The sequence below is a fragment of the Cricetulus griseus genome, chromosome 2, assembly GCF_003668045.3.
Source record: "Cricetulus griseus strain 17A/GY chromosome 2, alternate assembly CriGri-PICRH-1.0, whole genome shotgun sequence".
In the NCBI taxonomy this organism is placed as follows: Eukaryota; Metazoa; Chordata; class Mammalia; order Rodentia; family Cricetidae; genus Cricetulus; species Cricetulus griseus.
In genome coordinates, this window is record NC_048595.1 from 302114179 (window position 1) to 302131353 (window position 17175).

Below are 17175 nucleotides of genomic sequence, written 5' to 3' on the forward strand. Positions count from 1 at the left end.
AGTAAGTTTGTGATAAAAATTAAGTCGGAAGACATAGTTCTTATTTCCCTGTCATCAGATAGTGCAACACTGGCTACCAGTGAGGTCCTGTTAATTTTCAAATCCCAGTAGGTTAGTTACAAGTTGTTGACAACTTTGTCTCATTCAGTGTGAAGTTCCAGGGCAAAAGCTTTCCCGGGCTTGGCTCTAGATGGCTCACTCTGCTCACCTACCAACCCAAGACTACTCCCAACCCAGCACTCTGCCTGTCTTGCTGCCCTATGGGCTCAAAGCTCCATTTTCTAAAAGGGGAACGTTCACACTGAGCTTGTGCTTTCTTCTGATCCACCGGGAAGAAAATTCTAGATACCGAGCAAGGAGAAATGTACAGCGACTCTCCGTTGACCCTCACCCTGCCCTCTCCGTGGTCTTTCTTTATTCGGGGTCTGGGAGGTTGGGCTCGCCTAATCTGCAAACAGTAGGGATCCAACCGGGCTGGGCGGCCCCGATGGGGCGTGGCTGGAGGCGTGGCTGGAGCCAGACCCCGCCCCAGCGGCGTCGGCGCGCCTGCGTGCTAGCGTGGGCCTGCGGTTGGCCGCCAGGGTTCTGGGCTGCCCGCCCCCGCCCGCGCCCTCGCACCTCCGCCTACCCTACGCGATGACGTACCGCAGGTTTGCGGACGTGGCGGCGGCTGTCGGTGCGGAAGGCGGGGACGGCGGCGACGGTGGCAGAGGCGCACCCGGGACAGCCGAGAACCTGGAGTCGGTCATGAACTTCCTCGGGGCCGCGGTTGTGCTGGAGGACGTGACCGTGTCGCCGCGCCCCTGCTAGCGGACAGGTGACGGTGGCTGGGGGCGGGCCGGGCCGGGACGTCGGCGGGGTCACCGCCGGGCTGCCCTCGGTTCGGGAAGGACGATAACCCCTCGGTTCCGGAAAGTCCTTTCCGCCACAGTCGGTCCCCATAGCATCTGCTCCTTAGCGTCCCAGTCTGATACTGCGACTTGTAAATCAGAGATGGAATCCTCGAAGGGGACGGCCGGAGGAAAAGGAAAAAATAAAAATAAACGAGTGGAATGGACAGGCAGGAAGTTTTGTAGTTGTTGCTTTAGTTTAAAATTGGCTCTGGTGATAGGACCGAGGTGATTCTGTCCTGAGTGCTGAACTGTCTTGTGCCCTAAGAGTCGTCTGTCACTCCCTGCCTAAGGTCAAGACCGAACACCTAGTAGCAGTTGCTGTGTGGTACCTAGGGATTCGGGAGGTCGCTGAGCGGTTGAAAACATGCTGTATCCCTTGATGATCACTTTCGGGCCGTTTGTCAGCCCAGCAGCATGCAACTTGTTCTAGTTTTACGAATCCAGATTCCATAGAGAATTCAGAGACGTGAAGAGAGTTGAGCCTGATGACTCGGATACTGTGTACTTCCTAATCTTTAGTAGTTTGATGATATCACTTGCCTGGGCCAAAGTGTAGGTTGGCACTTTGATTACAGACGAGTACAGCCAATTCTTGGTTATTCAGACATTGAGTGTCCAGGCTGTGTATTCAGCTTCCCTGTCAGACAGATCAAGGTGCAAATCTTTCTTTTCCCAGTTACGAACCTATCGTGACGAAAAAGATGGATACAAGTAAATTTTGTCTCAAATGGCTTTTAGGTGTTACTCAATAAATTTTAGATAGCTGTACTGAAAATGTCAGGGAGCAAGCTTTACAGGGACAGTGTACCTAGGACAACAGAACCACCTACACGTTGCTGTATGTTGACTCTTTTCTGATCTTGGATGGCTTTTGAGAATACGAAACAGATAGTTGACCAGATAGTACCCATATGTATACCGCTTGCTTCTGATTGATTCCACAAGACTGACAGATAGTCCCTACAGTATAGGTGTGTTTTTTTTTTTAATGGAAATAAAGCTTGTCCTTGAAGAAACAGATGTGATATTGACTTTAAATTGCTACTGATATGTGAAATGTGGGCTTTCTTTAATTTGGGGCTGTCAAATTAGGAGTATTAGTTTGGGGCAATAAATAACACAATACCTGTGGCAACAGCTGAATCAAGCTTCTCATGTGTGGCTATTAGTTAATGTTATGTGAATAGAGACCTTTGGATTTCTAAAGCAAGGTTAGAAACTGGATTTTAAGGACTGGATTTAATTAAATGAAATCGTTTTGAAACTTAGGTATGTTCTTCACATAGAGATTATAATGTTTTGTCATGTGAGTTTGGAGTTCTTTTTGTTGTTCCTTGCAATCACCCTCCACCCCGTTGCATATTTTGTTTTTACTTGTTTCTCATCCATAGAATTCAAAACAGGAATACATCTTTCTAGACTTCATTTTGCAATCTAAGACCCATGACATAATATTTTAATGGTTTCTTCCACCCCTGGGCACTCCTTTTCCATGTTTGCTGGAAGATTTTATCTTCACTGAGATTACGCACTTGTGTAGATAATACACTTGCGTAGATTTTGCTGTCTTAGAGTAATTCATTATAATTGACCTACTTTGCTTTTGGTTGTGATAAAGACCATGACCAAAAGCAACTTGGGGAGGAAAGGGTTTCTTTGGCTTACACATCTCCATCACAGTCCATCATTGAAGGAAACAAAGTCAGGCACTCAGAGGTTATGGAAGAACAGTGTTTACTGGCTTGATTTCCATAGCTTCCTCAGCTTGCTTTCTTAAACGGCCTAGGACCACCTGCCCAGGGGTGGGACTGCCCACAGTGGACTAGGCCCTCCCACGTCTGTTGAGAAAATTCCTCACAGATTTACCTACAGGCCAGTCTGATGAGGCATTTTCTCAACTGAAGTTTCCTTTTCTCAGATGATTCTAGTGTCTGTCAAATTGACAAGGAAAATTAACTGGCAGAATAATCACACCCCATCCCTGTGCCTGGCTCTTCTTCATCTTTCATATTTTAAGGGAAGGGTACTACATTTAGGAATGGATTCTTAACTTCCTGTTTCATGTCTCTCAGACATTGAAATTGGAAAGGTTTTTTTATTTGTTTTTTCCTTTCTTTCTTTCTTTCTTTCTTTCTTTCTTTCTTTCTTTTTCTTTTTTTCTTCCTGCAGAGCCTGCCTTACTACATCTGTCCTGGCTTACATGGATAATTAAAATGAAGCCAAAACTGGATGTGAAATTTGTTCTTTAGGATCTTGTGTTTAGTGAGAATTGGACCAAATTGATGAGGGCATGCTGATAGTGGAAGTAAAGATGTATTCATTGATGACTTTTTCTTAGCCCAGTTCTCAGTTGATGTTCAGTCGCATACCTGTGACCTATAACCAAGTATAAAGCAAACTTGTGACCTATAACCAAGAACAGCAAACTTGTGATCTATAACTGAGAGTATATGATGCATGGTAATACATATTCTGAATTTAACATGACCCAGAGTATATACTGTACTGTAATAAATTTAATTCTGAATTTAACACAATCCAGTGAGTTAGAAGTGAAGAGGCATTTAATCCCATGAGAAGTCAAATGCAGAACAAGACGGGGCTGGAAAGATGGCTCAGAGGTTAAGAGCATTGACTGCTCTTCCAGAGTTCCTTGAGTTTAATTCCCAGCAACTACATGATGGCTCACAGCCATCTATAATGAGATCTGGTGCCCTCTTTTGACCTGCAGGTGTACATGCAGGCAGAACACAGTACATAATAAATTTTAAAAATGCGAACAAGAAAGATTTGAATTCATAGAAGTATTGTGTATGTATATAGAACACATTTTAATCCCTTAAGAACTACAAGTTGTATACAGTCAAAAAAATCTTAAGAAATTAGACAACTTTCTAATTTTCTTCAGAGTATTAGAATATAAATTTAATATTTTGACATGAAAATAAAGTAATTTTTCTAGTTTTGAATGTAGTTGTCCATGTCTTTATGATATGTGGTTCATTTAATCACAGCATCTTTTTTTTTTTTTTTTTGAGACAGCATCACACTATGTAGACCAGACTGGCCTTGAATTCATGGAGATATGTGCATTTCTCTGCTTTCCCATTGCTGGGATGAAAGGTGTATGTCACCACACCAGACAGTCTTAGCTTCTAAAAAACAGGGTCCCAACCACTCCTAGGGTCACACAACTTAATGTGGGGTCATGAAATATGTGGCAATAGTAAAAGGGTTCTGAGAGCAGAATAACCAAAGATCAGTTGCGAATCATCGATTCAGGTGTCTGACATATCTGCAGTGCTCACCATGTCCCTGCAGCCCTGCTTCTGCAGATATGCACTTTGTATGCCATCACATCACATGATGGTAACCAACAGCTCTCAGGAAACAGTGCCCCACTCCATAGAAGCATATTGCTTCCGTTACAAAACAAAGATGTTTAACATTTTCTTATTGCCATGTTTCAGCATGTAAGCATCAAATTTGTATATTTTTGAATAGTATTTTATTACGATGCTTGTTTGAAAAGATTGCTTTTAGAGGACTGGTAGAATGACTTAGTGTATAAGTAAGAGTACTTGCTGCCAGCCCTGGAGAAATGAGATCAATCCCCAGAACCCACATGGTGGAAGCAGAAAACTAAGTACCCAGACATCTACTCATGGTAGTACACACACTCAATAAATTAATTAATTAATAAAAAATTCTATTAGAGTTGCTGGCTTGGCTTTTATGAGAAATTGTTAGATGAATTTGGCTTGAGATTTTGAAATAAACATCTGACATTTTGTACTGACATTTAAGTGAAATGGCATTCTCAGCATTGGCTGTTCTAAAACATTTCACTGATCAACTGAAAAATGCTGAAAATTCTGTGTTGTATAGTACCAAAAGTTCAGCCAAGATTTATTATTTCATATATTTTTTTTACATCATGGATTTGGACGTCAGGGGACAATTTGTGGACATTGGTTCTTTCCTTGTACCATGTGGGACACAGATAAACTTCGGTCATCAGGCCTGGCAGCAAGCACCATTACCCACGCACCATGCCAGTGACATGAGACAGATTGAATTCATGATATAGAAAGGAACAAGCACGAGGACATCTCAGTATTCAGATTTACTTTTGTCTTTTAATAAATGCTAAAATTATAGTGTACCAAATAATGGTTTTAAAATGAAATTATTCTTGTACACCTGTTGTATACACCTATAAACCTGGGTTGTGTAAAAGTGTAAGGGGTGAACAAGAGTTCTGTGTAGAGCGTGTAAGCCTTGTGTTAGTGGACCTCTTCTCATGCCATTGTCCCTGCTGTCAGGTTGTTGGCTGTACTTTCACAGTTACAGAACTTAAATCTCCACCCCTACATAACTAAAAACAATTATTTGAAAAAGTAGTATATGGAGTGTAACGTGCATGTAAATCAATGGAATGGATCAGTGGCATTCTAAGGTCTTGTCTTTTCTTCCTTCAGATTATAACATCATGGCAGGGAGGAATCAGAATCGAACTATTTCCCTCCCAGGCATTCAGGCCAGTGGCCAGGTACATACCTTTGGAAATTGTACAGACAATGATGTGTTGGAAGAAGATGCTGAAGTGTATGAACTTCGGTCCAGGGGAAAGGAAAAGGTTCGAAGAAGCACATCAAGAGACAGGCTTGATGACATCATTATATTAACAAAAGATATACAGGAAGGGGACACTCTAAATGCAGTAGCCCTTCAGTACTGTTGTACGGTAAGTCTTCATTTAATTTATTTTTGCAAAATAGATCCAGAATCAATTATTTGCTCATTAACCCAACCAGAATTGAAGTAATTCTGTGTTCCCTTCCTTCCTTTCTTTCCTGCTTGCTCATTTTTCTTTGAACAGATATAGCTCATGCCTGTGAACCTGACCTTTTTACCGTTTTATGTGACCTTGTGAATTCTACTAATTCACTCTGTCACTTTGGTGTGTTTCTCTTTGTGCTTGTAATTATCTATATAGATAAGTACTTGGGGGCTGATAAAGGTTGCTGTATTTTGCTTTTAAAATTGGCATATACCATGTACTATTCTCCAACGTGTATTTTTTGGATCTTGGCTATCCTTTATAACCTTATAGACTTACTTTATTGGTAGCTAGAAGAAGGCAATGGTTCACCTCGACCTGGAGTTCCAGGTAGTTGTGAGCTGCCTGATGTGGGTGCTGGGAACCAAACCCAGGTCCTGTGCAAGAGCAGCACATGCAACTAACCCCACAGCCTCCTAAACCCCTGCTTTTGTTTTCACTGTTAACATGAGAGCTCTTTTTAATAAAGTGAAATTCTGTATCACTTTCTTCTCTTTTTATATTTCCATCTATAGAATTTTTCATAATATAAAATATCTGTATACTTGAAATCTCTTTACTGGTGACTTGTCATACTACCTAAGAACGTACATTTTTATACACTTGCTGTATGTATGTATGTATGTAGGTTTAAATAAGATTAAAAAATTTTCTTTAACCATGAGGTTCTCTGAATAAAGTAATTAATCCAGCTACTCATAGCATGTCAAAATAAATTATAGCTTTAGATTTAAAGATTAATAAAGTTTTTTATTGGAATATATTTTTGGTAAGTTAGAGAAAGGAGCACTTGGTTTTCACTTTAGAGTCACTAAGGACTGAAGCAGGAATGCTGGCAGCTTGAGCTTACAGAGAGCTTCTTGCTCATGGTTCTCTCTCCCTTGTGAGTGCTCCCTTGTGATGAATACTCAGCCTGCAAAGAAACATTAGCTCACAAATGGACTTACTGTTGCTTATATAGTAGTTATTGCTATATTGGAAATATGCTTGTTACAAAACAGTGATGAGGGGAATGAAAGATCCAGTGCTGTAATTCTTAATGTGTTCAGGTTAGTTAACATAGCCAAGAAAACAATATTCAGCATAATTAGAGATATAGCTTAGGTATATGATAAGTCTTAGATGCCAAATTCAGAGAGTACCTAGCACTTCTTAGGAAAGCAGGAGAAATTAAAATAGAGTGGGGTCGGGTTGGAGGGATAACTCAGCTGTTAAAGGCTGGACTCACAACCAAAAATAGAGTGGGGTCATACTTTGGGGTTTGCTACTGAGTCTTCATTTGCTTTAAGATAAATTGGGATAAAGTAGACAAGCAATAAGTACTCTACTCTCTCATCTCCTTGTTAGTCTATAGTTCTCTCCGGTAGTCATCCAAAAACAAAAGAGAACTGTCCAGTCAAATGTTTTTCCATTTTCCAAGTACAGATCACTAATCTGATTCTGTTTACTGTTCCCTTTTAAACAGTCTGCTTGACCTGACACTGCAGGCAGGCTTCAGAGTCTCATGCTACTTAATATTCAGTAAAAGCTAATATCATATGATACTGTGTAGATGGCTACTCCAAGTATTTGAACCCATCAGTATTCACACCAGCCTTCCAAGGTAGAGAGTGTCATCACTGACACTTTACAGGTATGGAAATGGAGTAGCAAGAAAGGTTACTCACCTTAAAACACACAGCTAGAATGTGACACTTGAGCTTTATTGATGTGTATTCTTGACCACCATGTGGTACTGCCTTACTGACCACTTTTGGCTCAGTTCTCTTCCATATCCCTCAAATGTTGGTATTTCAGGGTGCTCTCCTCTCAGTTTTCCCCATAACATTTCCAGTCTCACATTCTCTCATTTCCATTTTAGATGTCTGTCTTTACCTCTGCTGAAGATCATTCGCATCTCAGACACCTAAAAGCCACTGTATCTGAAATCTGTGTGCACCCTTTCTCACGTTCCAACAGGGCTCTGTATTACTGAGTGGCATTATCCCCCATGGAGTTGAGCAGACCAAGGTTCCCCCTAGACTCATTATACTGCTTTGCCATTAGTGGGGTAGCATGGGATAAGAGCTTGAAGTATTGACTGAAATGTAACGCCTAGAACTAATAACTCACAGGCAGGGAGAGAACCTGGCTTACTCATTGGTAATCTGAGAAACATCCATCCTTCCTTTTTCCCATCAGAATGGCATGGGGCAGATAGGAATTACAGAATGTATATAAGGAAACTATGAGCCTGATGTTGGCATAATTGCCTAATTTATTGACACCGAAGGATTCAGGGAAAAATAACTTCAGAATACAGGAGAGTGGGTGAACTGCATATTAAACACCAACATTTCACAGTTCAACATCTCTGAAAGTAGCACAGAGATGCCTGCTGAAACACAGTTCACTAATGGGGGATTCTGAGTGCTCCTGAGAACACTCCAAGGAAAAACAAGAGTCTCGTGACCTCAGTGTCTTTAAAACATGGAACTGTTCTGGGAACATTTTTGTGCTCCTCCCAGGTGCAGTGGATGGGAGTAAGTTTACTTCAGCTGTTGCTATTCATATGCCTCTGTGGAAAAACAGGTTTCTGTCATATGTGGCTTGTCCTTGTGATTGTATATACTTCTTAACCCTCATAGTATAAATTGTCTGATGCTCTGAATAAAGTTGGCTACTGCATTAGACTTTAGACTGTCTCATTTTTAGGCCCTGTTCTCTCACGTTCATGGCACCAACTAGAGTGGTAAAAAATGCCTTTATTATATTTGGTGCAGTTTTTCCTCCTGCTGAGAGATAACTAGAATCGTGGTGCTTGTAGTGTTGATGACATTTTAGTTTTGCTAAAATATGGCCCTTTTAACTCGGGTAAATTAATGTGCTTATACTCCAGTTGCCAGGTTGAAATATGGAATATTAGTACCAGTAATTGTTTATTCACAAATTGCTTGCCAATATACATTACCTCTGGTAAATTTGTATGATGTACAAAGAAAAATGACAAAATATCTGAATATTAACTAGTATTACTACTGTCTAGGTGACGATACAAAGTTGTTGGTGATTTCCTAACACTAGATAAATTTAGTATTTAGAATTCTCATATACAAGTAAATTTAAAATCTGGGTGTGGTACCAGTACTAATAGTAAGAATAAAATTCAATGATTTTCCCTCTAAAGTAAGTGAATGGATGAGGGTTTTATATCTAGTTTTAGAATTCAGTTGAATGTTGCATTTTTCTTTTTTGCAGGTAGCAGATATCAAAAGAGTTAACAATCTCATCAGTGATCAGGACTTTTTTGCCCTTAGGTCTATCAAAATTCCAGTTAAAAAGTTTAGTTCTTTGACTGAAACTCTTCATCCTCTGAAAGGAAGACAAGGTTTTCATCCTCCACTCGTTCCATGTGCTCAAGGGCAGGAAACGGTGGCTGCCGAGGACTCTCTTTGTTCCAGTGAGTCAGCTGGCAGTTTCCTGAAAGAAGTGGATCGGGACATAGAACAAATAGTAAAGTGCACAGACACCAAGAAGGAGAACCTGAACGAGGTCGTCTCTGCCTTAACGGCACAGCAGATCCGATTTGAACCGGACAGCAGAAGCACTCCCAGAAAGGATCCCTACTATGGAGCAGACTGGGGAATTGGTTGGTGGACAGCTGTAGTGATAATGTTGATAGTGGGTATAATAACACCAGTATTTTATTTGCTGTATTATGAAATTTTAGCTAAAGTAGATGTTAGTCACCATTCAACAGTGGGCTCTTCACATTTGCATCCAGGACTCACACCTCCCTCACAGAACAGAGAAATGGAAAATGGAATCGCTCCAACAAAAGGAATACATGTTGGTCAACAAGATGACCACAGACTATATAGGCAAGATTCTCAGTCCCCTGCTGCTCAACACAAAACGTAGCAGTGAGCTCTAGTCAGTGTTGATGATCAAGTATGCATATGGGATATGGGGTTTCAGGGACCTCAAAAAACTGCTTCGAAGTCAATCTAGGAACATCGAAGATGCTTCGTTTTTTACCATCCTAGGAATCCCTAAGCCTTTTACAAATGGATCATCTATAATACACACATTTGCTTTTTATATTGAGACTGGTCAGAATTCATCTGCCCTATCAGTTCTTAAAGCAGAAATTAATTTAAATGTATGTCTAGGAATTCTAACTTAGAAGATGCTCTCATTTTTCTTATTCAAGATTAGTTACATTTAAATTTATTTTTTAAAAGATTATTTTTTTAATTCAAGGTTGTTCATGTCAAGTGTTTCAAATGCTTATAGCTGAAGAAAATTCGCTACCATACCACCAGAACATTGTTCTAAAAGGTTTGATTCTAAAATTATTTATGATACCAAGTATTTAACATTCAATTTTGAAACTTTAAAAACATGTTTTGACACATGCTAGGAAAACAAATGTAGAAACAGATATGGAAACATAATTTATAATTTCTATAATAGAGGCTAACAAATTGATTAAATATTTTGAGACCCCAGAATAATGTCTTAGTGTTGGAAACTTGCCATTTGATCACAAGGACACTGAACCAGGTCAAGACCTAGTCCATGAAGGAGGATACTTTAGGACCGGCTCTCCAACCTCACTTCCACTTATCATTAAAAAGAAAAATACTTGTATCTGATACTTGGAAGCACTTTGTCATTCTTTGATGAAGTGTTATACAGAAAAGTATATTCAGCAAATTTCTCTTTACATACTGTGACTAATCACTGCTGTTATAAATAGTAACATGCCTTAATTACACTTAATGCCTTACAATGTCACTTTACGTAAGTTCATACACACTTTACAATTAAAGTGGAAACATTGTCAGATTTCCTGCCATAGGCTATCATTCCACAGGCTATGTAAATTTGTCTATCTTCACTTTTAAGCATAAGTTAGTGGAGTAAACCAATTTGTACTATCTGCCTCTGAAGTCTTGAGAAAATAATGATTGATTAAGCAAAAATGAGTAAAGAAGAATTTTATATTAGCAGCAGGCAGATTGCTTTATTTGGTGGTCCCTTGACCTCTGCTTTTCAAAAAGAAAATTCTCCAATTTAGATTACTGCCACCTAATATGCACCATCAAATTGAGAAGCAGAGGCCACACTTGTGCAGATCAGTCAAAAGGGCTTAGTGGTGGCATTTTCTAAGTCTACTGTAAGACAACCAATTTGGCTAAGAAGCATTTATATGCGGATTTCAGCGTTTAATTTTAAAGTGTATTTTTAAAATGTAAGTGCAGGTGGTTAAATCTGGACCGCTTGTTTTCTGTGTGATAAACTGCATACCTTAAAATATGTTATATCACCTCACTTTCTGGACATTATTTCTTAAAACAATGTTTCAGCTTTTTAAACATTTTGTATATCAAATTCCAATCCTGATACAAGGAATTATTAATACATATTTATTATATTTGGGGTTTTATATACTTTGAGAAGAAAAAGCACCTAAGAAAAGACAAAGGAATCCGTCATTTTAAAGCCCCTACATATATCAAAGAGGTTTAGAAAATTACCTTTAAAGTATTTTAATAGGAAAGTTGTAGTAAACTGATTCCCTTAGTATATCTTAGTTAAAATAAATTTTTAATTGTTTTAACATACCACATGCATTTTGAAAATGAGTATGATCTTTAATTATGCTCAGTGTTAACATAGCTACTTTACATAATATTTATGAAGCCTGCTGAAAAATGAAATTTTAGGGTAGAAAATGAAGACAGCAGCACAGGGTACATAACCTTAGAAAAACTTTGTTTACATCAAACTTGAAATTATAAAGTTGCTGATCCCTTTTTTGCTGGTTTTACTTTGGAATTGTAATGGAGGGTTTGATAACTTATGATTAAAGGACGACGGGGTGTACTTGCTGGTTAAAATCATTTGTCTTGAACATCCTTTTTGAAGGAAATACAACACATCCTTAGGAAACAACCAAGCAATTTCCTTTTCCTTTATATTTTAGAATTACTACTTGAATATAATCCTATATGTAGAATTATGCTTTCATCTTTACAAGAAAAAAATTTAAGCATTTAATAGAATTTCGGAAAATATATTAATATACATTTGCAAATGTATGCAAATTTTTGGCAACTGCAAACTTCATTGTATTCTAGACAACATAAGTACAATTGTCATTGTTTGATACTATGGATCATGTTCAAGCCCTTACTTGAATTTGCTTTGAGGCTTTAATTTGTGTGTGTTTGCAGTTATAAGCGTAAGAGCACTGAGTCAAGTCATTGATACTAGTTCACTTAAAAATTTGGAATTGCAAGTAAAGAAAAATCTGATATTGTTAGGACAAATTCTTGACTTGTTAAAGACTAGTTAGGTGTGGTTGAGTTTGGTTTGAATCAATGGATAGCTGTTTAAATATCTTCACTGTCCTCTCAGCAAAACACAGTTATGGTCTGCTGGCAGTTCTATGGATTAGGAAGGAACGTGCAATCTCAAATTTTCTTTTCCAGTGGAGTTTGATTCTTAAAAGCCTTTTTCTGGACTATGCTTTTTGGTGGTGTGGAAAGTTCATCAAATCAACCACTCTTTAGTAACTGATTACTCCTCTTTAATATCTTACTGGAAATGTGAAGGATGAGGTTAGAAATATAAGTGGAGACCCAGTCTCAGAGTATTAGAATTAGAGTTGAGTTATTTAAACACTGCATTATCATGGGACTCTTTCTGATTTTGAATTACAACTCTGTTGCTCAGGAAATCAGTATTTTTTCTAAGTATGTGCATATTGCACTGTTAGATCATAGAAATATATGAATGCTTTATTTAATTCATTTTATGTATGCAAAAGCTATAAATCTTTTGTATAATGTATTTTATATAGTTACAAATGTATTAAACCATTGTTAGCATGTACATCTGTAAAACTGGTTTTTAAACTTTTTGCCTTGTTTTCATATTTTAAGGAAATGCAACATATTAATAAAGTTTATATTTTATTAATCAATTTGAAAATGGAAGTTGTTGCATGAGATTGAATAAAGCAAACTTTTAATTTTCTTTTTTCAAGCTACCTGAAATACATTTTTGTCACATTAGTTCTTTAAGAGTTTCAAGTTTTGTTCATATTCACCCCCCCAACTCTTCCCAGATTCACCTCTTTCCTTTGTATCTAACCTTGTGTCCTTTAATACACACACACACACACACACACAACACACACAACACACACACACACAGAGAGGGAGAGACCAATTTGCTGCCTCAAATATTCTTGGATGCATGCCTTCCACTGGAGTGTGGTGGTTGACTTATCATGAGATATATTCTGACAGAAAACTGACTCTTCTCTAAACTTCTGTCTATCATTTATCATTTGCTCCATGGCTAGAATTGAGATTGTGTGCCCAAATTCCCTTTTCATGCTGGCATTTGATCTGGCTTGAGCTTGCACATCTTGTCCATGCTGTCCCAACAGTTCATAGGTATGGCTACACTGCTCTGTCAATCTACTGTCTCTAGCTGTTGGAATCTTTCCACATTCTCTTCCTCAATGATCCCTAGTCTTGGAAGGATATGTGCAATAGTTAGTCACAATTTATCGCATATAGAAGCTTTCTCAGCCGAGTTGAGAGTTTAATATTCAATCTATTTACAAGCATAATAAGTTCTCTGTTAGAATTATGACATGTCTAACCGTAGTGTTTTGGCCAAGTGTGGGTTTCATCTAGTGGAACAAGGCTTAAATCTAACTAGAAAAGTGGTTGGTTACTTCCATGATGCTTGTGCCACTATTTCACAAATGGACATGTCCTTCCAGGGCAATGTTTTTTGTAGTTAGTGGAATCCCAGCTGGGTATAAACTCAAATTGCCACATATTTATGGATTCAGATTTCCCACTTGTTACACTTGGTAGCCACTGGATTATTTATAGAACATAAAATCATTAAGTGTTAGATAAATGGCTATGGGGAGTTGTGCTCCTGGTAAATAAGACGTGGTAAGTCCAGGCCATGCTTATAGAACCGAGTCAGTCTCATAAGATGCTCTATATGTAAACTGCAATTGTTTATAAAGCAAAACTTCCTTTCAAGAGTATAAATCTTAGGGACTCAGAAGTCTCAGTCAGTAAAGTGCTTCCTGCACAGCCTGAGGACCGGAGTTCAGATTCCCAGCACTCCTGTAAAAACTGCACACCTGTAATCCTAATGCAAGGGAGGCAGAGACAAGAACATCTCTTGGGCTTGCTGGCCAGACAAGTTAGTGGGATTGGTGATCCCTCAAAATGAAAAGTAATAAAGACTACCTAGCCTTTGACTGCAAACACACTTAGATGCATACCACATATACAAAGCATATATACATACATACAAGAATTGAGAAAGTTCTTCAGGGGAAACTGATCTTTCTCATGTTTTTCTATTTTTAAAGCAACGTGACCTTACAGTTGTGCCTCCAATTCCTTTGACACTTGTCACTTGAAGGTGTGGATGGAAAGAGGAACAACAATCTCTGAGGCTTTGGCATCTTCCAGCAACACTGTTAAAGAAAACAGTGAGCATGCACTCCCTGCCCAATTAAAGGAAAGAATTTTCTTTTGCTGTATATGGTGGGAGTTTGTTCAACAACTGTCCCTGCTCAATAAATGAAGTCACTTTAGCAGAGAAAAATCAGAAGTAACTAGTTTTCTCTACCAAATAAATGTTCACTGTAAACCATCTTAGTATTAAGGCCCAGATTTTATTTTTTAAATTTTATAAGTGTAAACAAATACAGAAAAATCAACATTGTTGCAATTTGTTTTATTTGTTAAGATAATGTTAAAGACATTTTACCCACCAGTCCCAGTAAGTACTTTAACCATTAAGAAGTTATCTCCATAAAGTAATTTCACAGTCTCAGAGCTTAAGCCAAGAAAACAGATTTATGCTGGTAAAGCAACCTAAAAAAAAAAATCATCTCAGAATTAGTATGTTTAAAGTTGTAAACTGATCTTTCAAAGGAGGACAGACATCCTTAGAGGAGATGTCAGGTGCCCCAGAATAAGTCCTGCCCGAAAGGAGCTTCCTGGCCCTTGCCGGGAACACAACAATGAAGACAAACTGGAAACTAGGGAAGAAGGTATTGTCAGTGCATCTCCCAGATATGGACAGTTACACAAAGATTTGTAATAACGGGAAGGAACAGAAAATAGAGCACCTGTGAACTACATATTTGACTCTGGTGCCAAATGTAAAAGAATAAAGTACCTGTTATTCCTAAACAACAGCATTTGTCATCAACACTAAAAACTTCATGGAAGTTTCCCAATACATTGGAGCCTGAAAGACTTTTCATGCTTCCACTTAGAATCCTAAAACATAAGATAAGCTCCTGGGAACTGGATATAAGTCACATGCGTTCAGTACAGCACTATACAGACAAGCCACTGGCCATCACACCCATCTGGAAGTATTTGAAGAAGTATTGCCATTGAAAGTGATCCTTCTCCTGAGAAAGGAATGTTGGAATCTCTCCAGACTGTACAAATTAACTACAGTTTCTAACACAGATACAAGTTCAGAAAAACAAACTAAAACTTAACAGAAAAAAGTTTCTCACAACTATTTCACTTTCCACAGTACAGGTGTCTACAAGGTAAAAATCAAATTTAAGACACCATTGTTTCTGTAAGGTAAAAGATGGCATATTTGGTAAATTCTGGATAGTGTTTGAACAAATTTATAGGAAACTGTTTACAAGCGGAGAAACTAAGGCACACAAACTTAAGCTCAATTTCAAGGTTATCTTGATCCTGAGAGAAAAAACAGGGCTCCCTGTTTCCAGGTCAGAAGGTAATAAGTGATAAGTCTCCCCAAAGGGGAAAGCAGGTTTTCATCCCTTAGGTAGATAATTTTAATATATTAGTTTTGAAATGCAAATATACATTTTCTTGAAAATCTTTGGCATGTTAAAAATCCTTAGAGGAGAAGGGTTCTGGCTATTTTCTCTGCAAAATATAAAACTGCAGGGGAGTCACCCTGTAAGTTAAGACAAGAAGAATCAATTGTAATTTCAGAATGACCTGAGTTCATTTCCATGATTCAATAATTGACTTGCAGTTCCTTAATCTGGTATTATATAACAGAGGGCACTGCCCTTTACTGTATTCACGGATATCATTCTATCATGAAGTACATACAACCAGGACTTATTTCCACTTAAATAAAGCAGAGAATTAAACAGTATGTCTCAATTATTTTTTTCCATAAACTCAACAAATTGAAGATACCAAACTTAGTACAGTGAAATCATTAATTCATACATTGTAAGGCATGGTGTTATCCCCAAAGCCAAGCATTTATAACCTTCCAGCCTCTGTTTTGGCTCAAATGTAAACTGTGAAGGTTACCTCACCTCAGTCACTGCTTTTTGCTGTCAGCATGTTTCCTACCACCAACACTCTCATCTCCCAAGTCTGCACTTGTTAAGAACATGGTGAGTCTATGCAGTTAGTGTGATATAACAGAATATACCAGCTAAGAGAGATCATCTTCCAGTTTGTTTTTAAAGTGCTCCATGTGCAATATCAATAGAAATCCACGAAGACTAGTAACAGCTTTCCCAAAGGTCAGCAGGTAGCATGGGTGATCTTTTTCAAGTATGAACACAGATTGAGCGATGCTAGAAGTCTTCAGGCACATTCAAATCCACATAAAACAAAGACCAAAAAACCCCACAACTCCACTACATAACCAGGGGGTAGCAGAGGTGAGGAGGTAAGGTCACATGTGTAAACATAAAGTGGTTCTGAAGAGCTAGGTAAGAATTTGTCAAATGAAACACTGAACAAAAGAGAATATAGACTTAATCTTATCAGAAGTAAAGTAAGTCAAATCCAAATGCTTGAAGCTGTACCAGAAAGAGAGAGAGAGAGAGGAGAGAGAGAGAGAGAGAAATCCCATGGCTAGTAGGTTGCTTCATCCATGTTGTCATCACTGTCTGCACCAAAATCATCTCCATCTTCGAAGTAGGAGTTAATGTAGTCATTTTCCTAAGTGAAAGGATATAGTACTTAAATCAATAAAGTGAACTAGAAACATTTTAGAATACAACACACAAAAAAATAACATCTCTTTAGTTTATAAATACCAAATTGAGGTTAAAAAAAAGAAAATACAGAAGACTTGAAGAGGAAGCCTGTGCTTGTGACAGCTCTGCTTTTAAAGAGCGGTTTCCATACGTTTCTACCTGCTCCACTTTCTTCCCAGTACTACTTACAGTGCACAGGTGCTAACCAGCTAAGAGCACAGAAAGGGCTGTGCTTCTACCGAAGCGGCGATGCCCAGTGCAGCACTCCTTGGTGGAGTGATTCGGGGGTGTTAGGAGCTGAGACACTGATTATTTATTCCACAATGCATTGACTACCAAGAAATAAGTGTTTTCATCAATAGTCTACATTGCCTCAGAGCCCAGGCAAGAGGTCAAAGTGT

The 17175-nt window shown here is 38.5% G+C and overlaps 2 protein-coding genes across 3 annotated transcripts in view; one reads left to right on the forward strand and one right to left on the reverse strand.

The window, feature by feature from the left end:
* Positions 1-677: 677 nt before the first annotated feature.
* Positions 678-10373, forward strand: Lysmd3 (LysM domain containing 3). Its single transcript, XM_027401795.2, has 3 exons — positions 678-817; positions 5375-5640; positions 8974-10373. Exons 2-3 carry the CDS (start codon positions 5386-5388, stop codon positions 9634-9636), a joined length of 918 nt encoding a protein of 305 aa, XP_027257596.1. The 5' UTR covers positions 678-817; positions 5375-5385; the 3' UTR covers positions 9637-10373.
* Positions 10374-14486: 4113 nt separating this feature from the next.
* Positions 14487-17175, reverse strand: part of Polr3g (RNA polymerase III subunit G) — a 33195-nt gene continuing 30506 nt past the window's right edge. For both annotated transcript variants that reach the window (XM_027401798.2, XM_027401797.2), the window contains one exon: positions 14487-16736. In XM_027401798.2, the coding sequence (XP_027257599.1) occupies positions 16650-16736 (87 nt within the window). In that variant the 3' untranslated portion in view covers positions 14487-16649. The remainder of the gene's footprint in view (positions 16737-17175) is intronic.